Below are 27,464 nucleotides of genomic sequence, written 5' to 3'. Positions count from 1 at the left end.
TCTCTTTTTACAACTTCTGTTATAACAATTGTGCTTTAGAAGCAGTTACAGCAGCTGGAAAAAAGTCAAGGGTCAAGATCCAACTAGAGCAAATGCTTACCTCCATAACAGTGACTTAAAATTGATTATTTTCAACAAAACATCATCTAAACCTCAGTTAATTCTTAATAAGAAGCTTTGAATGAAAGAAATAAAGTCAGAGTGGTTTGTAGTAAGTGAAGATGCTGGGATCTAGAGAGATCTGTTAGTGTTTAATGTTCTGTTTGTGTTATCTGAGTTTTGTGAGGTTACCATTGTGCTGAAGAGTAGAGCCTGTGCTTCAGTCAGTGATGAGGCAGAAACACTGATGTTCTGCTGCATGTTGCTTTATTTAAAAGCAGTAACTGTGTAGTTGCTGATGCAGTGATAGTTTTATCAGCTCATGTGTAGTGTTGTTTTCTAATTGTTAAATGCAAGATGTTCATATTTTACAGAGAATGTTTCACAATAATAATCCTGGAACATAACTGTTTTTGTACTGTTTTTTTTTTTACGTTGATTTTAAAATTTTTGTTTGGCAGACATTTCTACCAGTCATTGACCGCTTCTATTTTTAATGATATTTAACCGTTATTTTCATTAATGGTAAATGTTTTGCCATGAATTTCACTGTTTTTTAATGTTTTACAGTGTACATTTTTTGTTTTTTCAGAAAAGTAGTAAAGTACAAAGTCAAATATTATGCTCTGGAATGCAGTGAAGTAAAAGTTTCCCAAAATGAAAATACACTGATAAAGTGCAGATACTTGAAAAATGTATTATCATCAGACTTATATTTGAAGCAACCAACCAGTTTGTTTAGGTTTTCTCCCCAAATTGTAGATATAAGTTTTGTGGAAAAAAGCTTTCCAGTGTTTGTGTGTGCTTGGGATGCACAATGTCTAACCACCAGAAAAAATAATATAGAGAAGTTAGGATGCTCCACTACAACAGTGTGAACTGATTTTTAAGCTTTAAATACGAATATTTGCTTTAGCTCTTGTCTGTTTAAGAACAAAAACACACTCCCACAGGCACATGGTCTTTTATGCCTTTTCTGCTTTAGGTTTGTGAAGTTGACAAAGCATGTATTGTAGGCAAACCATTTGCTTTTATTTAGACTATAAAGAGGTTACCAGTCTTTGATTGGGCAACAAGCCTCCAAGATACGTTTTGAGAGTGAATTTGCTTAATTAAAACACCTTTTCCACCTTAATGTAGGTCTATGTTATATTTTTCAGTCACTGTTACCAAATGTAACACCGTACCTCATATAGCCTATATGTATTAGCAGTTTGAAGTCTTGTCATGCAGAAGGGTTCTTGAAGAAACTGAGATTCTGGCTCAAATGGAGTCCATTTAGAGAGAGTTAAATCCTTTGAAAATCTTTTTAAATGCTAAGCAGAGAATGCCTGCCACAAAAGCTCATGGTGAAATGGCAAACTCAAAGTCTTTGCCTAAAGAAAAATATCAAATTGGCATTCCTTTGAAAGCTTGAATAGAGATGTCCAATAACAATGCAGAGAATTCATTGCTGAGGTTGAGGATACACAGACATCAAACAGCGGATAGACAGAGCTAGATAGAAGCTGAAATGGAGACGAGGCTTTCATATTAAACACAATGCCTAATGAGACGCCATGTGTAGGTGCCATCAGATTGTGTAGCTTCCAGCGCTCGATTAGGAAAGGAGCCAGAGGGACCTGTGTGAAATGAGTATGAAAGTTTTTCTAAAGTAAACACGCTGTTCTCATCCTGTTCAGACATCCCAGATGACCTGCTAATGAGCTGTAATGCATGATAAATGATACGAGGAAGTAATTAATTAAACAACGTGTTATGCATGAGTTAGCAAACATTTATTTTAACCAATGCATTTTTGGGATAACACAGCTCACTTATTGACATAAAACTGAAGGTATCGGTCAGACGAAATGCACAATGTCATTTGAAACCTAAAATTACACAACATGCACATATTACCCCGCTAGAAATGTTATGTTCCCAGAACGTTCTCAGAACGTCCCCACTGATGTTAAAGGGTTAGTTCACCCAAAAGTTAAAATAATGTCATTTATTACTCACCCTCATGTCGTTCTACACCCGTAAGACTTTCGTTCATCTTCGGAACACAAATTAAGATATTTTTGATGATATCCGATGGCTCAGTGAGACCTCTATTGAAAGCAAAGCCATTGAAACTTTCAAGATCCATAAAGTTACTAAAAACATATTTGAAACAGTTCATGTAATATTATAAAGTGATAAGGATACTTTTTGTGCGCCAAAAAAAAAAGAATTTTCAACAATATCTATATGGGCCGATTTCAAATCACTGCTTCACGAAGCTTCTGAGCTTTATGAATCTTTTGTTTCGAATTAGTGATTCGGATCTCCTATCAAACGGCTAAACGTCTGAAATCACGTGACTTTGGCGCTCCGATTCACCGACTCGATTCATAAAGCTCTGAAGCAGTGTTTTGAAATCAGCCTATATAGATATTGTTGAAAAGTCATTATTTTGTTGCTTTATAATATTAAGACAGAACCACTAAACTCACATGAACTGTTTCAAATATGTTTTTAGTACCTTTATGGACCTTGAGAGTTTCAATGGCTTTGTTCTCAATAGAGGCCTCACTGAGCCATTGGATTTCATCAACAATATCTTAATTTGTGTTCCGAAGATGAACTTACGGGTGTGGAACGACACGAGGGTGAGTAATAAATGACATTATTTTCATTTTTGGGTGACCTAACCCTTTAAGGACGTTGCCTAGTAACGTTCCCAGAACGTTCCGAAACGGTCACGATGTGGAGTTCTTTTAAAGGTTGGGGGGACGTCATTTGGTGGACCTTCAGGGAATATTCATCACGTTCTGGGAATGTTTAGTGGGCTATTACTATAGGACGTTCTGTTTACTTCCCAAAATAGAAGATCCCCCTAAAGTCATATCGGGAATGTTATTAAATGACAACCGAGGACCGTGTGGGAATGTTCTGTTAAGGTCCCAAATGTCCTCTTTGTAACATTCTTATGTGACCATAAAATAACCAAAATGGAACATCCCCCTAAAGTTATATAAGGAACCTTGAACTGCAGCACTTTCATTACCAAAAAAGGACGTTTTAGGAACGTCCCTAATGTTCTGTAAAGGTTCAGAATTTTCGTCACCTTTAGAGAACTTTTAGGGAACGCTGTGCAAGGTCACGAGAACGTCGCCTTCTACATGGGTATGAATCAATACGGTAACCATCTGACCTGAAAATGCAAACAAACAATCCACACTTCAGTTTCATGGTTGGTTGGAATCCAGTTTTTAATAATGAAATGAACCATAAAAAGCACATTTAAAACAATTTCTCATTTTAGTTACAAAAATGGGTCACCGAAAAGGCCTTATCATTGCATTCACAGAAGGTTTTGAACAAAAAGAGGCCTAACAGATATGTATTTTTCCCATTTAAAAAAAAAAATAAAATAAAAAAAAATTCCCCACCCAAAATATATAAACTTAACTGTATAACCAAGGTATATACAGGGCACACCATACTTGCATCGGTATGGTTTTTTCAAGAGAGATTGAGGTATACGACTGACCTACAACTGGAAAAAAAAAAAAAAAAAAAAATCCTAAAACAAACAAATAACAAACAAAAATTAAATTAAAGCGAATGGCAAGATTACTTAAATCAAGCACAGGAGACAACATTAGTTGCGTTGCATGTGCTGTTGAATCTTCCTCTTGAGGTGTCCAGTGGGCCGAACTGCGAGCGATTTCGGGATGGTCAATATATACAAAGGACTTACATTACAATTAATAATAGGGAACTGTTTGAATGCTGTCTTTTATTTGCTTAATAATAAGTACACAGTATTCATCCACAAAATATCATTATTTAATTCTTTATTTATTCAGTTCTATAACTTATAAACGGAATTTGAGAATTTAAGAGCCAGATGTAATTGTGATACACATGCAAGTTTTGAAAGTGGATTCAAAAACATCAACAATGTACAAAATAATAATTACAGTTTTATTAAAATACATCCTCTTTCTCATAGCACCTCTTTTTTTTTTGTATTTTGAACAAGCACCATTGTTGTCATCTTTTTTTTTCTTTTAATTTATTATTTGCACTGCACCGATAGACTCCGGATGAGAGGTCCTCCCTTTCTCCAACTCGTGGACCTCCTAGGTTCACCGTTTGCCTTGGCTTGACGTTGTCCTTCACCTTTTTTGTTCCATAACAGGTTTCATGTCATGTGATCCTTGCCCTACAAGGGCAACAAGTATTTTCCTGGGTAATACATACATACATGGTAAGACGTGTTCGCTACCCCATTTTTTAAATTCAAAACTTGCATGTGGCAGGAACGGGCTTGATGGTTTGATGACGTCAAGAAAAAAGTCTCGACTCGTGCGCTAACCCGTCCTACCATGCCAAGTTATTGGTATTTTTTTCTTTGTCTGTGTTTTTAGCCAAGGAAGCAGACTGGACCAACTTCGAATCCAAATTTCTGGTTGGGATCCCCAAAGTCAGTGAACATCACATCGACGATCGGAACCTGATCGATTTTGGGAGTGTTAATCTCCAGAACCGTCTTTCCGTAGCCCTTCCTCACCTGTAGCATGAGAAAAAGACCATCAGAACTGTGTGTTCGCGTATTTAAATGACTAATTCATTTGTACAGATATATGACGGAGGTCTTACCGCACAGCCGTCTGACAGGGCCGTGATGAAGGGGTTGTTGTCAAATGACATCTCCTCGTCATTGGAGCCGAGGAAGCGTAGTGCCCTGTCGTAGTTGTCCGTAGTGGCGTCGTGCCAGGCGACCGACTGGTGGCAGTTGTAGGTCAGGTTTTGCCTGGCGGAGGCTGTCAGTAGTTTGAGGAACGTCATCTGGACCATGTTTATCGGGTTGCCTTCTGCATCCACGTACGAAAGCTTGAGGGTGAAAACAAAAATGATAGAAAGGTTTTCAGGACTCAACATTTAAGGATTTATTGAGCAGCAACATTTCTACTTGCTCTACCAAATATGTTTTTGTATAAATGTTTTTTATATAACTTTTTTTTATATTTTATAATATAATATAATATAATTTGTCCAGGTTTGTTGTGTTAAGTTGCAATTTTTTTTATAATCAGCTCTCTTTAGGAAAAATAAATGAAATATTATCCATATATTTAATGTTAAGTTAGGCTTTCAAGCTTAAAATATTGCATCTTCCCCGCTGCTATAGAAATTTCAAATTATATAAAACTAGTATGTTTGCATAGCATTCCTCTTAAAATTTCAACTCATTTTGCACCACATGACATCTGTAAATTGTATTTTTATACAATTTTTCACCACATATTTACACAAATTTAGTTTTTCCCTCATTTTTAAAATACTATATGGCATATTTTTTTAGTTGTTTAGATTTGTGATATTTTACTTGAATGTTGTTTGTATGTATAATAAGTTTTGGTAATAAAATAAAACATTTGCTTATTTGCAGATCAATGCATACTGTACAATACAATGCAAATGTCTTCACTAATCTTTCTTATTGACTAGTGTATGATAGATTATACAATAAACATGGTTCATTGATCAGTACTTTATGCTTTTAATACAAGAATCATGTACTTTTTGTACTTTTACTCAAGTAAAATTGAAAACGAGTACTTTTACTCGAGTACTTGATTTGTGTAAGTGTTAAAGGGTTAGTTCACCCAAAAATGTAAATTCTGTCATTAATTACTCACCCTCATGTTGTTCAAAACCCGTAAGACCTTCATTCATCTTCGAAACACAAATTAAGATATTTTTGATAAAAAAAACACAGCATCATGAAGCTTCGAAGCTTTACGAATCTTTTGTTTTAAATCAGTGGTTCAGAGCGTGTATCCCACTGCCAAAGTCACATGATTTCAGTAAACGAGGCTTCGTTACATCATAAGTGTTTCAAAATTTCAATGGTTCACCACTGGGGGGCGTGACTTTGGCAGTTTGATACATGCTCCGAACCACTGATTTGAAACAAAAGATTCGTAAAGCTTCGAAGCTTCTTGAAGCAGTGTTTTGAAATCACCCATCACTAGATATTGTTGAATATTATTCAACAATTTCTTATATCTATTTTGTTATTTTGTTTTTTTTGGTGCACAAAAAGTATTCTCGTCGCTTCATAACATTAAGGTTGAACCACTGTAGTCACATGAACTGTTTTAAATACGTCTTTAGTAGTTTTCTGGGCATTGAAAGTGTTAATTATCTTGCTGGCAATGCAGGCCTCACTGAGCCATTGGATTTTATCAAAAATATCTTAATTTGTGTTCAGAAGTTGAACGAAGGTCTTACGGGTGTGGAACAACATGAGGGTGAGTAATTAATGACAAAATTTCATTTTGGGGTGAACTAACCCTTTAAGTAATAAGGTTCAAGTTATAAGTCACTAGTTTTCACAGACACCAATAAATGAATTTAAAACTGGTTAAGATGGAACTCTGAATAATAGAAAAACTATTGCTTCTGACAAAATAGAAAACAGTCGGAACAGACACCAGAAACACAAAGCCGTTGCGTTTCACAGAGGTGCAGCGATGCCTTTATAACTCTCCATTGCATCAAATATAAATGCGGCGTGTATGTATGTGCACAGTTGTGTGTGTTTGTATGAGTGTTTGTGAGTTTGCTCGGCTTGTTGATGGATCCAGGGCTATGATGACAGCATCTTTTAAAAGCAGAGCTCTTACTGGTGTCTGTCCAATGGTTGAGTAAAGAAAAAAAAGGATGAGGCAGAACACTCAGGTCCTTTTAGTTTCGAAGGACAAGATGATGTTTTTCATAAAGGAGTAGATGAAAGAAGGACGAGAAAGTGCACTTACTATTTTGCCACGCTTAAATTCACTGAACCAGTAGCCAGGAACTTCTTTAGGCCATGAAGATATTCTCACCTTAAAGACGACACAAAGAAAATGGCAAAAAATTAAACCAAGCTATTTTTCATACAGAATCTGTTCCAACAATTGGAATGAAATGAACATCCCTCTCATTTAAATTACTGCTTCGTTTAACACAGCATGAGAAAAGCAGATTATTTTAATATTGAGAATGAGGTTTTCACACAAATTTGATCTAATTTTAATATTTTTCTGATCTTTTGGATCTGAGTGCACAAATAAACATTACAAGAATGTTGGAAAGACACTCGCACAGTCTTTTAAAAATATGTCCTAGACTCATATTTCACTCTAAAATCAAAAGACAAACAAATTGTACAAATCCTATTTGCAGGACCATATAGGTGTTTCTCAGTACTTTTGTGATGTTTCTTTCAAGTAAATTACAGGACATTTCCCCCCATTGCATTGTCACTGGTGTAATATGAAAAAAAATTATAATGATGATGTATTTAAATTGTAACACACACACATACATACTGTATACATGTATGTGTGAATTATATATCAAAATAGACTATTATAGACTACTTTTGTTTTACCGAATGACACATTTGGTTATACCGAATGACGATACTTTCAAAAAATGCAAACAGACTGATATCTAGCTAGCTAGCAAAAGGACAATCGAACATTTTATATTTAGTACAAGTTTTTAAAATATCACAACATTTTCCATGTTTTATAGCGGTTGTACCGAATGACCTGATGTTTCGAGACGTGTATGAGCGAGTGAAAACATGAATTTTTTAAATAATTAAGAGAGAGTTAGTTACTTTGCTTCATGACCATGTGGTCCTTTGCAGGTGTCTGAATGATGGCACATCCTGTAACATCATATTGAATGCATGACTTGATCCAAAATGGTCCCTTTATATTGGTTACTCCGAATGACATCAGTGAAATTCATTTTTCCGGACATTATTTCTCATAACAAAGCTACGACTTCTACACGTAATTTTAATACCATTTTGCACTATGTTGATATATGATGTTATAAAATTATACCAGAATAAAAAATATATACATTTATTACATTTTAAGATATTTTAATCACAAATGAAATGGCTGTATTGGCCTTTGGACGGTTAAACCGAATGACCTTTTGACACTTCAAAATCTTTAAAATACCTTTATATGTAGCAAAATATAAATAAACCTTTTGGATTCAATAAAAGAAATCTAGTTGTGTTACCTTACATACTTTGGATGTCATATCTTTGTTTTTTATTATTATTAAGGACTTTGGACAAAAAAATGACCCATCAAGTCATTGACCCATATATACTGTATATGTATATGTAATCCCACCTCCAATAACGAACAAACATCTCTTTGAAGTGATTGCTTCATGTACTCATATGGTCTTTATGAGAAACCTATTGTATGTGACAGAGGTAAGATTTTGTGATCATGTCTTGCTGTTATTGGCTAGCTTCTCCTTAGGGGGTTTCAGAATGCCACTCACTCCATTTGACTTTTTATCAGGGAAGATACAGGTCTCGCCTCCCGCTGTGAAGTTGCAGTACACTTTGAAGGAGTCCCCGGAGCATCCCTGGTTGGGATCGATGTAGTATTCACCTGAGGGAGACAAAACCCATCAGACATAAGGGTCTAGCATGATGACAGATACAGTATAAACATCAAGAAATCATTTAGATCATATATGAAGATATCTCTGCAGCTTTGTCTAGCTTTTTATTCATTTCTGCAGTCTCTTCAAGGACATCAGCAGTGGCGATGCCTTGTGTAAATAAAATAGCAGGCTAATGCGAGTGCGGTAAAAGCAGCTCTGAAAGGTCAGTGTAAGAGCTGGCATTTTGTAAGCCATGATTTGGGAGGGAGAGGTTAGCTCCCGCTGGAGTCCGCAGAATGCTAAACATCTTCCCAATCAGCCGTCGGCTGCTGCTGTTGTTATTCAAATCCTCCTGAGTGACGGGCTTGGAATTTTAGAAGCACAGCCAATACCTTTTGAGTAGCTCGGAAAGCAGTGAATGTTGCATGTTTTCCGGATTTATCTGTTCAAGTCTGTCTCCTTTACCCCCCACCTTGCTCACTTACCATCTGGGAATTCTGGGTGAGCGAGCTGAAGGTCTTTACAGCTTCGTGCGGGGTTGTTTTGCGTGCCCATAGGGTACTTCATGCGCTCGATGTCCTGTTTGAGATTATTCAAAGAGCTGAAGATGTCCTCCATGCCCTCTCCGTAGTCCAGCATGGTGCCCACCTCGTCCGCTTGCATGTCGATGGAGCGACGGGACTTCTTGGGCATGTGCATAGGCAGAGGCTGGATGATCTCACCAGGAGGACCCTACGGAATGAGAAAATGAGTGTGTATCCATGAGCCTCTTGCATTTTATATAATAAAATTCTCCTCGAAGCATGCAAAAGGTCACTTACAGGAGGACCAGGAGGTCCGGCCGAGCCAGTGTCTCCCTTTTGACCAGCGGGACCCTGCAGGAAGATGATTTAAAAATCATAAGCGCGTTTTCTAACATCATTACAACAAGCGTACAGAATTGATCAGTGGTACTTACAGACGAACCCTTGGATCCCTTTGGCCCTTGTGGACCCTAAAGGAAAATGGAAATACATTTTGTGAAAACTGACTAACAAAATAGGTTTAAAATTGAGCTTGGCAAATAGAGCTAACATTAGAATTTGTGTAGAATTTTAGAAATTTTTTTTCAAATAAAACTAATATCAGTTTGGGGTTTTTTTTTTAGTGTTTCAAGAAGTCTCACCATAGCTGCATTTATTTGATTAAAAATACAGTAAAAACAGTAATATTGTGAAATATTATTACAATTTTAAAGAATTATTTACTATTATAATATATTTTAAAATGTAATTTATTTCTGTGATGAGAAAGCTTAATTTTCAGCATCATTACTCCTGTCTTCAGTGTCACATGATCCTTCAGAAATCATTCTAATATGCTGATTTGGTGTTCAAGAAAGCAGTTTTTTTTCAAAAGTTGATTTTTTTTTCAGGATTCTTTGATAAATAAAAACTTCAAAAGAACAGCATTTATTTTAAATAGACATCTTTTGTAACATTATAAATGTGTCACTTTTAACCAATTTAATGTGTCCTTGGTATTATTATTTTATTTATTTTTTAAAATCTTACTGACGCCAAACTTTTGAACGGTAGAGTATGTCAAAACTATGACACTTGTATACATTTAAATGGTGGATACAGTTAATATTGGCAAGACCACTGAGGTGGGACAGACCAAATTCAAAATTTTAAGAGGGGGAAAGACATTTGATGTGTTTAAAACTGACTACTTTTCAGTTTTGAGCTAATTTTTTTAAGATCATAATTATCTAACACATCTAAAAGTTCTCTTAAAAAAAACTTTATGATGCTTTAAATAGGCAATGTGACACCAATTTGCACCTTGGTGCCATGTACAGCTTGACGATAACACAACACTGGATGCAAGCAACAGAGAAATGACTCACAGGCAATCCAGGAGGACCAGGTGGACCAATCGGACCAGCAGCACCACTGATACCCTACAGTTTAAAGAGGAGATGGTTAGAATGGTTCCTATGATTGATATGTAAATGGATCTATAAGAAAAGCATGTAAGATGTTGGTCAGCAGAAATTCAAACAACTGTGTGAGGTGATGAGTTTGACATTCTCTCAAAGAATTGTTTTTAAAAAGTACTATTTTGTCAGAGAGATGAAAACGACTCTTGCTAATCATATATTTCTCTGGTTTGTATTACACACTGATCATTACACTTCATTAGATTCAAGGACGTTTGAGTTAATTCTGCGGGGAGAAATGCATCCTCTGTTACTAAACGCAGCAACAGATCGCAAATCTGTCCAGTGGGAAACGTTAGCGAGATGGGATCGTTTTCCATTTTTCCAAACTCACAGAAGGAGAGACTACAATTTCATTAAGCTAAATCGTAATACGTTTAAAGCTGCATTGCTTTAAACCACTGAGAAAGAGCCATGGATGGCCAATGCAATTTCTAATTGATTATTCAATCAACTTTTAAAGGTTTTCTATATATCTGCTGATTGCATTGGATATGTGTTGCATGGTTCTTCAACGAGGCAAAGAAACACAAACAGTTCACAGTTTGACTGTGAAAAAATGTAGTCGCACTGGTGTTTGATGGGAACGTCTGGTGTAATAGAATTACTGCAGGCTCTGAGAACCTTTCATGACAGCTTCATCCATAACACGATTATGATGATGTACACAGATGCAATAAGTGCAGACATTATTGTTTCAGTCGGTCGTTACTTTAATTTGCAAGCATTACAAGAGGGGGGAAGTCCTGATAGGTGCGCTGCTGGAGGTACGACATTTGTTGTGTGGTGGGGTAGAAAGGACAAATAAATCATTAGTGACTCACAGAATCTCCCTTGCTCCCTGCAGAGCCCTGAGGACCAGGCAAACCCCGATCTCCCTTCTCTCCCTGCTCACCGGGGGGTCCGATGAGGCCGATAAGACCGGGGTGACCCTGAAAGAAAAACGCAATTTACATTACATTATACTAAAGGCATGTTCACACCAAGGACGATAACTATAATGATAAAGATATAGTTCTAAAAATATTTCTAAACATTAACTTTTTGCTCACCAGCCACTGTGGCTAGTGGTTTTCCAAAGTTACTAGCCACTCAGCATTTTTACTGGCCACAATTTTGACATCGATACCATAGGGAAAAACTGCCATATAGATATTTTTAATATTATCTCATAATTTGGCAGCAGGTATATTAGGCTGCTGTCACTTTAAGACCTGACACATGGATCCATTATACTGTTTTCTTTCTCAACTGTTTACGTTCACTTAAAAAATAACTGACAGTGTATACGTGAATACTCGCCAAGACCGGCATTTTGACATTATTTTGTGTGTATTTGACTGTTTAAGCACAATAAGCAGCGAAAAAGTACTCAGTTTAGTACTGAGAGGTGGCTTTATGTGCGTGCACTTTGGGTGTGAGCACAAAATCTGCGGGAATGAGTAAAATTATGCGCTATACGCGTAATCCTACACAAAATTTAAGTCCTGTAACACCAACAATATTCATCTGGAGCAAAAGAAATAAGTAAGTAAGTACGGAGAGGCGGGTTCGTGTGTCAACTTGTTGTCGGAGAGATAAGAGATCAAGAAAGCGCAGCTGGTATTGTGTATTCTGAGGAAAATGAATATTGGAAGTGTTTCAGATATTTTAGTATCAATATGTATCGAAAAATCTATCATTTTGACAACACTGCATTGCACTTAGTTTATTATTTCAGATGCCTTTTTAAGAATACAATTGTACATATGTAAAAAATGTATATATTATATATAAAATTCAACCTGCCGAAGTGGCTAGTAGGAGTGACTGCGTTACACGCCACTGGTGAAATCCACCCGCATGTGGCGGGTGTTAATGTCAAGCTCTGCTTCTAAATATACAAAAATAGCAGACTTCACACCACAACTGTAACAATAATGGCAGAGAGAAACAATATCATTGCAATCACTTTAAGAATGATTTTTCCCAGCTAAAAACATTGACAACCAATCAGAATCCATCCTGCTTTAAAGATCTTGAGCATTTAAAGACGACACTGGCAGACGAAAAAAAAGTCGGTATCACCTGCTGGTTAAATTAATTAAATTAAATGAAAACTAAAATGTATATATATATATATATATATATATATATATATATATATATATATATATATAACTGGAAAAAACTGAAACTAAACTACATAATATATTATATACTATATTTAAATAAATACATTTTCATGGCAAAAAAACAAAAAAAAAAATTTTTTTTTTACCCCAACTTGTGACACAACAAGACAAAAATAAACTAAAAAAAAATGATGAAATGATTAAATACCTAAGAAAATAATCAGTAATAACTTCAGAAAGTATTCCTACATGTATTAAAACGTTTAAAATGAAACAAAAAGACTTCTGTACATTATACTGAAACTTTTCCCCTGGCTGTGAAACTTTTCCTTTGGCTTCCTGCAGTGACCTAGTCTAGTCTTTATCTTTGACCTTGAGCCTCTTTGAAACCACATTAATAAAAATGGCAGGAAAAGAAATAGAATGTCACTCACCTTCTCACCCTTAGATCCAGGGTCTCCTTTCAGGCCAGGGAGACCAGGAGGTCCCTAAATATCAGAGAACCAACAGTGAGAATTCAATTTGCGCACATGTACACGCACACACAGAAAAAAGAAAGAGAGGATAAAAGGTTGACAGAAAGAACGAGCAAAGGGAATGGGGTCTCTCCTCTTACCATTGGTCCAGGAGGGCCGTCTTGTCCAGGAGCACCAGGAAGTCCTTGTTCACCCTGTGAAAATCCATCCAATTACAAAAGCCATTATTGCATTGTTTTTTGCTTATGGTTTGCCATTGATTTACTCTGGGCTGGACAATGATTAATAGCCCAGATGCTACAAAAAGTATTGTCAAATAGACAATAAGAAACGGATACAGACTGTACAAGAGAAAGATACAGATAGGTGATTTATTATTCCTTGAGGTGTTTCAAATAATTCTATTTGTGTGTATGTGTGTGTGTGTATTTAGGCTATTCAGTGGCCACACAAATTATTTGAATACTTAAAAATGTATGAATGCCATTGCATTGCTTGGCCACAGTGTAAAGAAGAAAAAAACAACTCATAGCTACACCAACAAATTTAAGACCACACAAAAGCACGTAGCATTGGCAGATTGTTAGAATAGCATTGTTAGAACTACTAGGCAAATGCCAAGTCACACAATTAATATTCATGAGCAATGCTGGAGAAAGTTCAGAGAAAGGTCAAGAATCATTTGTTTGCAGATGCACTTGGTTTCATATATTTACAATATTAAATTCGCAATACTTTAAGTGTATCCTAAGTGTTCTAAAACTATTTGGGGCCACTGCATTTATGTATATGTATAATGGTGGAATTATTAGGTGATGAGTGACATGGGGACCCACCACAGGACCAGGGATTCCTCGTAGACCTTCAGGACCAGGCTTTCCAGCGGGACCCTGAGGGCCAACTGGTCCAGTTTTACCTGGTGGACCCTCGGACCCTGCCTCACCCTAAAGATAAGGAGGAGAAGAGAGGATTATAGAAACTATTTAAATTTTTTAATGCATAAAATTGGTATGCAATGCTCACTGAAATATCCGACACGAAGCATGCAATGGTTACCACACAATACAAATACAAATATTAAAGCCAAAAATATGTATCAATGCAACTTTCATGATGTAAACTTTCAATAAAAACTTCTGCTGGAAAAAATAGTCCCCGACCATGAACAGCAACAGAAGTTACATTATTACGCCATTAGATGGCGGCAAAGACTGTCTTTATGAGTGTGTCAGTCAGTAGCGAAGACTTTTACATTGAAAAGACTGAATTGTTGCGAACACAGAACAAGACGCAACTGACAAATGCTTTGACTAGCGCCGTCAGTCATGGGAAAACCCCTTAAATGTTAAAAGGACAAGATAATACATCGGACATTTAAACAGATTTTTCATTATGAACATAGGACTGACCTGAAGGAAAATGCTAAATCTGAATGCAGGTAATAAACTCACTCAATCGACCTCTTTCTCATAATACACTTCTACATAATACAGTAAGCTTTAATTCAGTTAACGTTGCTAAGAGTGGTTGCTAATGGTGTTGTGTAGTGATACACAGAACCGTTGTGTGAAGCGGTCATAGCCGTGTTTTATTGTGAATAAAACACAGCTATTGACCAATCAGAATCAAGGACAGGAACTAACCGTTTTATATAATATAATATAATATAATATAATATAATATAAAAGACTATATAAAAGATAACATTACATTACAAATCTTTGCATTCTTCTAATACGCAATTTAGATCACAGGGGTTCAGTTGATGAACTAAAGCTAAAACAACCTACACACTTCAATCCCACAGTGACAATCTTTCCACATGTATTAACAGTGAGTCACTCTGTCAGAGATGTTCTTTCTCCCATGGCTCGCTGTGCTTTAATTATGGCAGTGGAGGCTGCAGTATGTGCCTGGGTTGAATTGATTTGGAATGATACGTTACCTTGGCGCCCTTCTCTCCTTGTCTGCCTTCAGCTCCAGCAGCCCCCGGTGGTCCCTGCGGACAGAGAAAAGGACGTTGTATTTGAGCATTTTTCTCTACTGGGCTATAAAACAAATGGGAAAAAGGTCACGGAGAGACATCATGGTAGCACTTGGGGGAACTTGCTTGATGGCTATTAATGGGCAAATGGATCCACTTGCATTTTTCCGAAGGTCTTTTGTGTGAGAATACATTCATTGATATTCGTAAAGATGACCAGGGCTAGTTGTCACATTGAATATTTCCTTAAAACATTGGTTATTGAAAATTTCAACCATTATATCCAGACTAAAAGCCCATTCGTGATAAAACAGGAAAAATATTAAAGGTAATGTACAAAAAAATAATACATACAATGTGACAACTTGCCCCGGATATTTTATGAAAATATCAAGTTCAACGTTTCAGTTAAAATCTACCTTCATTATATTATTTTTGAACCTTTGAATGTATGTCAGATTTGGAAAAATGGTTGAATTTTAGTTGGGTGATTAAAAAAAGAACTCCAATTTAAAATGGGGTTTGAACTAGATGTTTGAAACATATAGAAAATATAGAGAACCAACTAGAGAAAATATACCTTTGTGTAATTGAACTTTTGAAACTAAACTTTATAGTTATTGAGATAAAACCAGGAAGCAGGAAGAAATCAAATAATAACAGTTGGAAGATTCACCAAATTCAATAATTCTCAAGATGGTTAATAGTCTAAGGACTGTCTCACGAATCCAAGACTGAACAGAGTCCAAGAAATAAACAGAGAGAGAGAGAAAATAAGCAAGGGAATCTCCATATTCATTTCCAACTGCGGTCGGTAAACTGCTGAGAAAGCAGAACGTCTCTGTGTTTGATGCAAAATAAGCTCCAGCCAGAATTATTGATGCAGGAGACTTAATTCCACGAGATCAGTCTTCCTGCGACCGTCTTCCTCTCGCAGGATTAAAACACCTTTGCTGATGAAATGGCAGTTTCTCTATCCACAGTCCGTCAGCCATTGCTATCCGTGTATGCTGATAGGGTGTATAATTTTCCCTGGGAGAGCTCCATCAAGCATATTGGGAAAGCGAGTGGTTTTTCCTCCACATTTTGCATGAATAATGGATGTGTGTGCACAAAGAAATGCCATAAAGCTTTATGGAGGAATAATGGGATAGCACAGTGTTGCTAATAAAATTCAACCAGGCCTGTTTGCCTTATAGCAGGAGGTTTTAACAGAGGGTTTGTGGCTCCAAAGTGGCACTATAGGGGGTTCAGCAGTTATTTACACCTGGTATTAACATCCGTCCCAGGTGATCTGGTCAAAAGTGGTACATGAAATAAATACGAGGTTCAAAATGTCAGAAACACATGGCCACAGCGAAGAACCACCTACTAACATGTCAATAAACCATTGACGATTACACAAAATAGGTTAAACTTTAAAGGGTTAGTTCACCCAAAAATGAAAATTCTGTCATTAATTACTCACCCTCATGTCGTTCCAAACCCATAAGACCTTCGTTCATCTTCGGAACACAAATTAACATCATTTTGATAAAATCCGATGAGGTCTCCATTGACAGCAAGATAATTAACACTAACACAATGCCCAGAAAGGTACTAAAGACATATTTAAAACCTTAAACCTCAACCTTAATGTTATGAAGTGACGAGAATACTTTTTGTGCGTCAAAAAAACAAAATAACGACTTTATTCAACAATATCTAGTGATGGGCGATTTCAAAACACTGCTTCATGAAGCTTCGAAGTTTTACAAATCTTTTGTTTCGAATCAGTGGTTCGGAGCATGTATCAAACTGCCAAAGTCACGTGATTTCAGTAAACGAGGCTTCGTTACGTCATAAGTGTTTCGAAACGTTTCAAAATTTCAGTGGTTCTCGTGACTTTGGCAGTTTAATACACGCTCCGAACCACTGATTCGAAACAAAAGATTCGTAAAGCTTCGAAGCTTCATGAAGCAGTGTTTTGAAATTGCCCATAACTAGATATTGTTGAATAAAGTCATTATTTTGTTTTTTTGGCGCACAAAAAGTATTCTCGTCGCTTGATAACATTAAGGTTGAACCACTGTAGTCACATGAACTGTTTTAAATATGTCTTTAGTACCTTTCTGGGCATTTGAAAGTGTTCAGTTATCTTGCTGGCAATGCAGGCCTCACTGAGCCATCGGATTTTATCAAAAATATCTTAATTTGTATTCCGAAGATGAACGAAGGTCTTACGGGTGAGTAATTAATAAAAGAATTTTCATTTTTGGGTGAACTAACCCTTTAACTAAGGTTAACTAACTTTTAACTAGGGTTAACTAACCTTTAACTAACCTTCATTGTCTATCCACATTAAAATGTGGTAAGTAAAATTAAAATGTTGAATTATATGACTTTGTATATCAATAAAGATAACAAAGGATCTACTGCAAGTTCAGTGTAAATGCAGTAAAACCATCTAGCGCAAAAGAGGAAATATTTCGCTTGCCAGTTAAATAGAGTGCCGTGAGAAACTCCTCAATTCAATCTAAATTGAAAAAGTTAACTTTTTTCCTGTTCAGAAAAATTATCCGTTATTTTCATGGCTAGTGAAACAAAACTATTTTCTGCAAGGCGATGAGGTGTCATTTGGCTGAACAAATTTCTTTTGATGTGGCAGTGGGAGAGGATCTCTAATTCCTGTCCTGAATGTGACAGTTATATTTCCTCTTCCTCTGTAACATCCTTTACACCGCCGTCCCCTCATCACTGTCACTCAAACAGGCCCGGGATCAATATAACGTCTGGACTGATTTTCTTCCTTCATCCTGAGAGAGATGTAGGACTACAGTGGAGGAAATGAGTTCTGGCTCTGACGCTGTTTAAAACACTGTTTTCGATTTCAGACTGATGATTTAGTATGCGCTATTCATCACACTGTGAAGGACTTTGTTTTTTCACTTTGCCGTTGAGCGGTACGACCCTGGGTGAAAAATAACTGATCATCCGTGCTGATGAGGACAAGTCTTAAACAAAAATAGTGACTGTTTTACACAGGTCAGAATCTTCATTCAATTAATCAATAGCAGTTTTAGTTTATTTGTTCCATTCTTAGTAAGAAAAATTGTTCAGTCTCTTCCTTGGAAAAATATTTATCATTAAAAAGGTTTGTTATCCTTGTCAGAGATGAAAAAAAAAAAAATCAATATGTTAAACTGGTGATGCTTGAAGTATAATAGTGATGAAGACTATACATACTCTTTTGCCAGGAGGTCCTGGTGGGCCAGCTTCTCCAGAAGGACCAGGAGGTCCCTAAAATACAGTGAAGGAAGAAAATGAAACAACAGAAAACAACTGAACCAGCCTATTTTCGATAACAGACTTTAGGTTTATAACTAAACTTTTTGTAACTAAACTTTCTTTCTTTTGCCTTGCCAACCTTAACCAATTTTGTGAAATTAACTGAACACAATTAAGAGACACTGGGGTTTCAAAAGCACACCAACGTAGGCTGGATACAATTCAGCGAAATTATTCAGCTGTGTGATTGATTTGATTTTAAAATGATAAACTTCTAAACAGAAAAAGAAAGCTGTATGTATTTCTGTGAAAGTTTGTTGCTCAAAACAAACCTCCCCTCATTAAACTTTCATAGAACTGTAGCTTATAAATGGGCCTCGCAATGAGACTTTCAAGGCTAGATGTTCGCATTTGTAAACCTGGAGATTCAGATACATTGAATTTAATGGTAAATTAACCAATTTCCCTGCTCTGGAAAATCCAAATTACTATAATAAATGTTAATAAGGACTGCAATTTATGGGCTGCCACTGTAGGCTCAGACAATTATGTTTGACTTCCGTATATCCAATTACAGTTTATTAATCTATTTGTACAGTATATATACGTATGCAAGAGGAAAACACAGTAATCTGCAATTTAAATCATTATATTTTGAGTAATTATTGCCTGAATAAAGTGACAAAGTATGCATACAGCAGGAAATTATAAAGGCAGTTTATAAAAAAGTAACTTTTTTAAATAAACTATAGCCAAAGCTATTGCACCTAATATTGTTAATACTTACAGGTTGACCAGACTCTCCATCCTCTCCTTTCTCTCCTGGGCCTCCATCTATTCCCTGATAATTTTATAGACAAAATTTTAGAGACAAATAAACTGACAATTGACAAAACATTCAAACACCTTGCTGTGTATTTACCCTGCAAATGTTTTAATCATTTAAATGGATTTTGGCACTTACAGCAACACCTGGCTCACCAGGTGGACCAGGGTCTCCAGGAAAACCAACAGGGCCCTATAGTAACAGATTGAAAACAGGTTTTAATAGAGTATCGTATCAATAACAAACCTGAATTCTAATATGTGCTTAATTTCCTTCTATATTAGGCTCTACTAAACTAAATAAATGCACACTTACAGGGTTACCCTTGGGTCCATCATCTCCAGGGGGTCCTTTGGGACCTGGAGGTCCAGCAGCACCAGGGGGACCAGCTTCACCTTTCTCTCCTCTCTCACCTTTTGGGCCCTGCAGAATTTATAACAAATATGAAAGGGCCGAATAAAGAGCCCTGAGGCACTCCATGAACAAAAGCACCCCGAGAACAATGAGTGCAGCTACGCTCTACATTCTGATAGAGCAATTCAAAAGATTTAATCAACCATTCATGTCAGTATGGACAGACTGAATTTCCATCTGCAATTCATACAGTATAATAACAAAGTTAACATTTTAGCTTTATTCAGTTGATTTTGTCCCCAGTCGATTTTTCTGAACACCAACCAGGCATCATTAATGCGACAAGTCATATATTTTGATGTCAGAAATCCAAGAAGCTGTTGTTTTTCCAGTTTAGTTTCAATAAATGGATGTTCTGAGTATATTTTACAGTATATTTTTCATGCATGCCAAAAGTTCAAGGGAAATTTGAGTCCTCATGATATGACCCCTTAAAGTTAACTGACAACAGTGTGAGCGATATTTTATCACATATGTCACTGTATTAAGCTGTTCTTCGTATGATGAGAGGAAAGACATTTATTGAAATCATTCCTTGCAATTTAGCGACTCACTTAGTGTGGCCACTTAATTCAAGACAATTAATAAAGCCTGAAGAGCTTACAGGAAGTGATTACCTGCACCATCACACAGATCTCTCCTAAGAACTTACCCCAGGTCCAGGCTCGCCAGGAGGTCCAGGGTTGCCAGCTTCTCCTTGCTCACCCTGTGAAGGATATTACTAGTTATAAGCTATGATTGAGCTGTAGAATGTTGAGCTCTAAATCTAAAAGTCAGAATTTCCAGCTGTCAAACTTCCATTTTGCAAACTTCCAAATTTCAATTTCAAAAGTTTCTTTGACAAACACCAGCAAAGCTAAACTGTATCATTGTCATTATATTTCCTAGGATGTCATCTTCTGTGCTTTGAAAAAATGGAACACCTTTTGAAGATCAGAGATACCAAGTAGGAATATGCCACATTTGACTTTTGAATAGATTGAATCACAAATACTATCTACAGTAAACAAAGCTGCATTATTTTTCTTAGCAGTAGCTAACATAACTAGTCTGGGGTGTAGTGGACATAACACTCAACTGCTAATGGGTGGAACATCATGGTGACCTGTTACATATTCTAAATTCATCTCCACAGCCAGCTAAAGCATTAAATATTGATGGCCTGTGGGCCTGCCAAATAGCAGTGAAATGGAGGGGTATTATCAGAACTGCAGTAATGTAGGCATTAATCGTTTTGTTATACTAATTCAGATAAAAGGATGACACGAATAATAAATTAATGAAGTCTATAAAAGAGATTTGAAATAGGAATGTGGACCCAGTATTTTTGGGAATAAACACTGGAGCTAGGAATACTCTTACCTTCTCACCCACTGATCCCATTCCTCCTATTCCACCAGGGGGACCTTGTGGACCCTTCAATAAAATAAGTCAATTTGTTAAGAGGCATACGTGAAGACCATTAACGCTAAAGCCATTTAGGTAAAGTAGTGTAATTTAATGGATTTGCTGATTGGAGAAAATTGTTCAATGTTGAGAGATGCTCTTACATCAGCACCAGGAGGACCCTGAGGACCTCTGGGACCAGGAGGGCCAGGGGGACCCTGTGGGGAAACAAGAAGAGAGACAAATGAGGTTTCACTAATAGTTGTAGGTCAATAAATAAAATAAAATAAAATAAGACAAAATAAAATTAGGTTAAAAGGGTTGATGAGCACAGTTTTTAGCTGCGTTCACGCCATGTCGTTATTACCTTAACGATTCCTTCACATGCTTGTAGAACTTGTAATTACAACAACAAGTAATTTTCATGTTTCAAATGAATCTGGGGAACCAATGTTTCAGTGTCCCATTCATAAATAGAGCCATTTACTTCATTCCTAAATGAATCAGCTGTTTGAACAAATCGAATAAACGAATGACTCAATGACTTACTCATTTAGACATTTACCGCCACCTACTGGCAATTTTAGTTTCTTATTTAGAGTATTATTTCATTAAAAACATAATTTCATATTCCAAATGAATTAAAAAACCATTAAAGGTATAGTTCAATGAAAAGTTTAATGAAAATTCTGTCATCATTTACTCACCCTCATGGCCATTGTAGCCTAAAAGCATATGTGTAATAAATGTGACCCTGGACCACAAAACCAGTCACAAGTAGCACGGGTATATTTGTAGCAATAGCCAACAATACATTCTATGGGTCTAAATTATCGATTTTTCTTTTATGCCAAAAATCATTAGGATATTAAGTAAAGATCATATTCCATGAAGATATTTTGTAAATTTCCTACCGTAAATATATCAAAAATTTATTTTTGTGAGTGGATATGCATTGCTAAAGACTTTAAAGGCGATTTTCTCAACATTTTGATTTTTTTGCACCGTCAGATTTCTAGATTTTCAATAGTTGCATCTCGGACAAATATTGTCCTATCCTAACAAACCATACATCAATGGAAAGCTTATTTATTCAGCTTTCGGATGATGTATAAATCTCAATTTCAAAAAATAGACCCTTATGATTGGTTTTGTGGTCCAGGATCACAAATTCTATGTTGAATCAAATATAATATTTCTTTCTAAAGCTACTTTTTGTAATCTCTATTTGATGCTTTTCTCATTTAACACAATAATGACTTTAAATGATCTTTTGGTGGTAATTTCTCAGCCAAATTTGATGTGCGATTAATGAATCGCCACATCGTGTAATTAATTAGATTAAAAATTTTAATCACTTGACAGCCTTAATTTAAATAGAAAATTGGGGAGCAACATGTCAAAGGCATTTCTTTAAAAAACAAAACAGCAACAACTGTAGTTAATAACTGGTTAAATCATCTTACCATAGGACCAACGTCTCCATTTTCTCCTTTCTCACCAGGTGGTCCAGGAAGACCCTGCAAAAACAAACAGATATTATTGTAGTTACATTAATTTTCAAAATGTCCATACATTCATATACTAAAGTACACTGATGTCAGTAACTGTGCAAAGAAATGTGTAAAGACACTCTGTTGCAGTGAGGCACCAAAAGTGCCCTCTGAAGAAAAGAGAAAAAGAATCTGGCCCAGACGCAGTTACCGGAGGACGGCAATAATGCTTCATTTCAGAATTGGCGGAGAAAGGCAAAAGGGCCATATGGCAAATGAAAGAGGCAGAGGCGGAGTACGGGAGTGTTTATTGAGTTTCATTGTCTGTCATCTTGAAATCTAAGAGAGCAGCTAATATCCTTTGTCAGATTTTTAGCTCATGTTCAGTGCGAACACTATATTATTTGTCACCTTTTCATAGCTGGCAAAAAGCGAGGGGTGAAAAACATAGATGACTTTCAACACTAAGCACAATATGAAAGCTATTTTACTCAGCACAGAATGTCATCTATGCACATTTGTCCAAATATATTTCCCCAGAGCGGCACAGGATTCATTTGAACATTTGTAGGAGGACACTTCCCACATCTAACCATTATTACACCCTAAAAATGCACCTAGGACTTAAGAGAAACACATTTTAAATCCAGAACATTGTGGGAATTAAATGGGCAACCAAAAAGAAGTTAGACAGCCTGCAGCATTCACTTCATTTCATGTGACGCTGCTCTCCGCTAAGGGAATATAGCTGAAAAATTCATGCCGTTTTTCAGCTTAATTAATGGCCAATTAAATGTTTTCCCCAGTAGGAAAGGTGAAACATCTATCAGTGAGAATAAACAGGGAAGCATTTGTGTTTTAAAGAAGTCCAAAACACTATTTCATCAGAGAACTTGGATAAAACACACCTGCATTGGCAAATAAACAAGCTAGGCTGTGACCCCGGTATCATACGTTTTTGATCCTTGACATTTACTCCCTAATTGCCTCACCGAGCGGCGACTTCGGGGGCAGCTTATTCAAAGGCATTTCTTCGTTAGCCGTAACATGTCAGGAGTGAGGACATCTAAAGTCTAATTTTGTCTGATATTTACTCGCCCAATACCCACGTGACCCGCAGACTTGGCAGGCCGACACGTTCTCGCTGGCTGATTCTCGTGCTGGTAAGAGATCTCATCAGGGCAGAAGCCCTTAGTCAGAGACCATTAACATAAACACTCATTACAGCCTGAAGGGTGTGTGTGCACTGTCCTAATGTCTATTGGACTGGGTCACTAAATGCAATTAATAAAATCCAAATGGAAGTGCATTACGCCCAATTAAAACTCAATTGAATCAAATGGCTCAGAGATTTGGTGGCGTAAGAGGACTACAGGAGCAGTCGATGTTACTCCATTACTGCGATGACTTGCCTTCAGAGGAATCAGCTAATTGATGGATAGAGGAATGGCAGAACCTTGAGGCTTTCATATCATAATATGATCAAATAGAGAGAGAAAGATGAGATGATTAATATAAATCTTCTACAAATACAGTGTGTTTACCACTCAAACATGACATGACTGCTGATTTTTAATGGTTTGCAAAATGGCAACTAAACTATATTCACTGACAGGAAATAAAAAAAAAAAAATATAATAATAATAATAATAATAATATATATATATATATATATATATATATATATAAAATGATTTCTTTGGGACTGATATTGTGCAAAAAAACATTTATAAGTTCAATTATTCTTTAATTCTCTTAATTTCTCTTTTTGTTTTCTCTCTTTAATTATTCCGCAACTAAGTAGAATAATTAAATCAGTAGTAATTTTACCACCAGCAAACCAAAATTTGAACTGTTCATGTAATGGACCCTGCATGTCTGTAGAGAGTGTGTACTTATTCACAGAGCAATTTCAGCAGAAGGGGAATCAAAAGGAAATCAATTCACATCTCAAACACCTCCCAGTGCATCTACTGCCCCGGGCCAACAGCTAATGTTGTTTGTGCTGCATTAGTCTGGGTTACCATGGGACTGGGGACTCAGTGCTACACAAAATAAACATGTTAGCTCAAACTTGGGCCTTGAATGGCACTGTGGGTCTCACCTGCAGACCGATGGGACCAGGAGGTCCAGGGAAGCCCCGGGATCCTTCATCTCCCTTCTGTCCAAACATACCCTGCTGTCCACGAGGACCTGGTTCACCATCAGCTCCCTGAAATAAGCATTAGTCAGAGTCTCAATGTATTTCATATTCAAAATGACTGAAATAATATATAAGGTAATTCTGGATGTGCAGTCAAGACGTACAGCAGGTCCAGGAGCTCCAATAGTTCCCTGAAGACCAGGTGGACCTGGGGGACCCTAGTGGACAACACAATGAAGAAGGTGATCAGAACAACAGAGCTGTACTATAAGATGGGAAATCAAAAGCAATTTAATGATTCTGGTTCCTCAATAATTTGTTGGAGTTGGACATGATAGTAAGGACTTGTGGTTCAGTGAATAAGTCAAGAATCGCTTAAATCAATTGCGTAATTCATGTGTTCAAGACTGATTCATGACTCTTTTAGATCAATTAATTAAAAGAACTGGTTCATGAGACTCATTAATTTGTAAATCAGACTATAATTCAATTTAATGTTTTTTTTTTTTTTTTTTGTGGAATCAGTGAAAGAGCACAGATGTAAAACAAACAAACAAACTAAAAACCGAATGTCATTAAAATAAAGCAGCGGCTATTTGCACTAAGTGTAAATAGCAATAGATGCTATTTACACTAAGTACAAATAGCTAATTACACTAAGTGAAAATAACATTTTCTTAGCGATATATTCTATTTATACTAAGTGCAAATAGCTGTAGATGCTATTTACACAAAGTGAAATTAGCAATATGTTCTATTTACACTAAGTGACAATAGCAGCATTTTCTTAGCAATATGCTATTTACACTAGGTGAAAATAGTGATAGATTCTATTTACACTATGTAAAAGTATCAGTTCTTTGCAATAAGTGTAGATAGTAATTAGATGCTATCTATACTTTATATTGGCAGATACTATTTGCACCTCAGTATTTTTGTACATTAACAGGATGCAATAATATCATAATGTAAATGATTATATTTATTAAAATTATTACAATTATTAAATGGACGCTGCCTTATTGGGAGAATAAAAACCCTCTCTACACCTTCCCCTAACCCTAACCAATAAATACTTTTAATATTATTAGACACTCGTTAGGCAGTTTATTTCCACTTTTAGAACATCTTTATTGAAAACAAATGCCTTTCTGATGTGTTATGTAATGGGAAAATGGAGAAGAGCGAGCTCAGCAAAAGGTGGATTTGAACCCACGTCGATCGCCAGGTCTGCGAGCCTTACTCGCTACTGCTGCGCCACTGAAGATAATGTAAATAACGTTTGCCAACAAGGGATGCTATTTGCACTTAGTGTATAATAGACACTCCGTTAAAGGCATTTGGTAATGGTTTTTAAGTAGAATCGATTCTGCATACTAATTTTACTTAAAAAATCCTACTGTATGTATAAATAATGATTTTGAAAGTGAAAGTGAATTTTATGACCAAATTTACTCACCTGTTCACCTTTGTCGCCTTTACTTCCCTTCTGTCCTGGTTCGCCCACTTCTCCCTGGAAAGGAGTTTAAAATCAGTCATGCAATATCCCTTTTGCCTTTTAAAAACCATACGATGCATAGATCACACTCTGGTGATTCTAAATGAAAGAAACTCCATGTTGAAGTAAACCGTGTACTGTGCAGTAAAAGATATGACATTGGCAATGACCTGCATGGAGTTTTACTGTAAATGAAATGACAAATATTGTCTCTGAACTAACAGACATCGCCAGATAAAGCATTGCTACAACATATTCTTGGCACGTAAGCCATGGAGCTTGTTAGAGGATACTGATGGAGAGACAACGTTTATGGTACCCTGCGCTAATTTGATTATAGGCTGCCCATGCTGATGATGATGGATTGGCGGCAGGGGAGAGCGACTAAGAGATAGGCGTGCGTTTCAGATTGTTGTGCAGTGTGTGTTTGTGATGATGAAGAATGATCGCTGTCCAAAAAGTAAGGGCAAAGAATTCTGGGAAGAGTTGTGAGATATACTAGGGTGATAGGAGAGAATTTTTCTTCTTATTTTCTACTACAAACATTATAAACAAGAAAAAATTACTTGAGAAGCAACATCGCACAAGACTTTTATCTTAAATTAAGTTTTCTTACATGAATAAAAATTCGTACTCTATTGGCAAATAGTTTTTTCTTGTTTTAAGCACAAAGCGAGGGCAATTTGGTGAGATTTATGCTTAAAACTATTTGCCAGCTGGAATAAGAAAAGATGTATTGATGTACTGATATACTGAGATTTTCCTGCGGTGTAAGCCTGTTAATGTAACTTTAGAAGTGTTGGAACAAAACTTTCTTCCATTTAATTTGTATTGGAGTTAAGATTAAGTGAAATCCGTTATGGTCCTGTTGTGTCGACCCTGAATTGGCTGCAGAAACGGACACATGAAGAAAAGCATTGTATTAATGTAATGTGATAATGTTTGGTAATGTAATGTGTCCCCTCTCTACTGTCTAATCATATTAATGTTAACTAAAACTGCAATTAACCTTGTCACCATCTTCTCCAGGTGGACCCTGAGGTCCTGCTGGACCCGGCAGACCGACTGGACCTTGAACTCCATCCCGACCGGCTGGACCTGGAGGACCTCTCTCTCCCTGAACAAAGACACAGATTTTTCAGTTCGTGTCGGATTACATTCCTAATTGAAATTTTAATCATAATTATTTTTTTTTACATTTACTGAAAAAAAGTAGTGCTAAGTTAGAGAGTATGTGGTTGCTGTGTTTTAAGCAACCTTAAACTGTCACTAATAAATGTCTTATGTAATATAAGGAACACATATTGATCATATTTATAATTAAAAAGT

The 27,464-nt window shown here is 36.4% G+C and overlaps 1 protein-coding gene across 2 annotated transcripts in view; it reads right to left on the bottom strand.

The window, feature by feature from the left end:
* Nucleotides 1-3,851: 3,851 nt before the first annotated feature.
* col11a1a (collagen, type XI, alpha 1a) overlaps nucleotides 3,852-27,464 on the bottom strand; it is an 82,731-nt gene continuing 59,118 nt past the window's right edge. For both annotated transcript variants that reach the window (XM_051882520.1, XM_051882521.1), the window contains 25 exons: nucleotides 27,145-27,252; nucleotides 26,097-26,150; nucleotides 24,802-24,855; nucleotides 24,599-24,706; nucleotides 22,468-22,521; nucleotides 21,166-21,219; nucleotides 20,978-21,031; nucleotides 20,268-20,321; nucleotides 19,517-19,624; nucleotides 19,340-19,393; nucleotides 19,163-19,216; nucleotides 18,334-18,387; nucleotides 15,070-15,123; nucleotides 13,961-14,068; nucleotides 13,265-13,318; nucleotides 13,083-13,136; nucleotides 11,359-11,466; nucleotides 10,442-10,495; nucleotides 9,509-9,544; nucleotides 9,372-9,425; nucleotides 9,036-9,282; nucleotides 8,443-8,555; nucleotides 6,900-6,968; nucleotides 4,735-4,968; nucleotides 3,852-4,645 (listed from right to left, as the gene is read on the bottom strand). In XM_051882520.1, the coding sequence (XP_051738480.1) occupies nucleotides 4,499-4,645; nucleotides 4,735-4,968; nucleotides 6,900-6,968; nucleotides 8,443-8,555; nucleotides 9,036-9,282; nucleotides 9,372-9,425; nucleotides 9,509-9,544; nucleotides 10,442-10,495; nucleotides 11,359-11,466; nucleotides 13,083-13,136; nucleotides 13,265-13,318; nucleotides 13,961-14,068; nucleotides 15,070-15,123; nucleotides 18,334-18,387; nucleotides 19,163-19,216; nucleotides 19,340-19,393; nucleotides 19,517-19,624; nucleotides 20,268-20,321; nucleotides 20,978-21,031; nucleotides 21,166-21,219; nucleotides 22,468-22,521; nucleotides 24,599-24,706; nucleotides 24,802-24,855; nucleotides 26,097-26,150; nucleotides 27,145-27,252 (2,142 nt within the window). In that variant the 3' untranslated portion in view covers nucleotides 3,852-4,498. The remainder of the gene's footprint in view (nucleotides 4,646-4,734; nucleotides 4,969-6,899; nucleotides 6,969-8,442; nucleotides 8,556-9,035; nucleotides 9,283-9,371; nucleotides 9,426-9,508; nucleotides 9,545-10,441; nucleotides 10,496-11,358; nucleotides 11,467-13,082; nucleotides 13,137-13,264; nucleotides 13,319-13,960; nucleotides 14,069-15,069; nucleotides 15,124-18,333; nucleotides 18,388-19,162; nucleotides 19,217-19,339; nucleotides 19,394-19,516; nucleotides 19,625-20,267; nucleotides 20,322-20,977; nucleotides 21,032-21,165; nucleotides 21,220-22,467; nucleotides 22,522-24,598; nucleotides 24,707-24,801; nucleotides 24,856-26,096; nucleotides 26,151-27,144; nucleotides 27,253-27,464) is intronic.

Source organism: Ctenopharyngodon idella, chromosome 23, assembly GCF_019924925.1.
Source record: "Ctenopharyngodon idella isolate HZGC_01 chromosome 23, HZGC01, whole genome shotgun sequence".
NCBI lineage: Eukaryota > Metazoa > Chordata > Actinopteri > Cypriniformes > Xenocyprididae > Ctenopharyngodon > Ctenopharyngodon idella.
The sequence above is the reverse complement of the archived record's forward strand: the minus strand, read 5'-3'. Positions and strand labels throughout refer to the sequence as shown.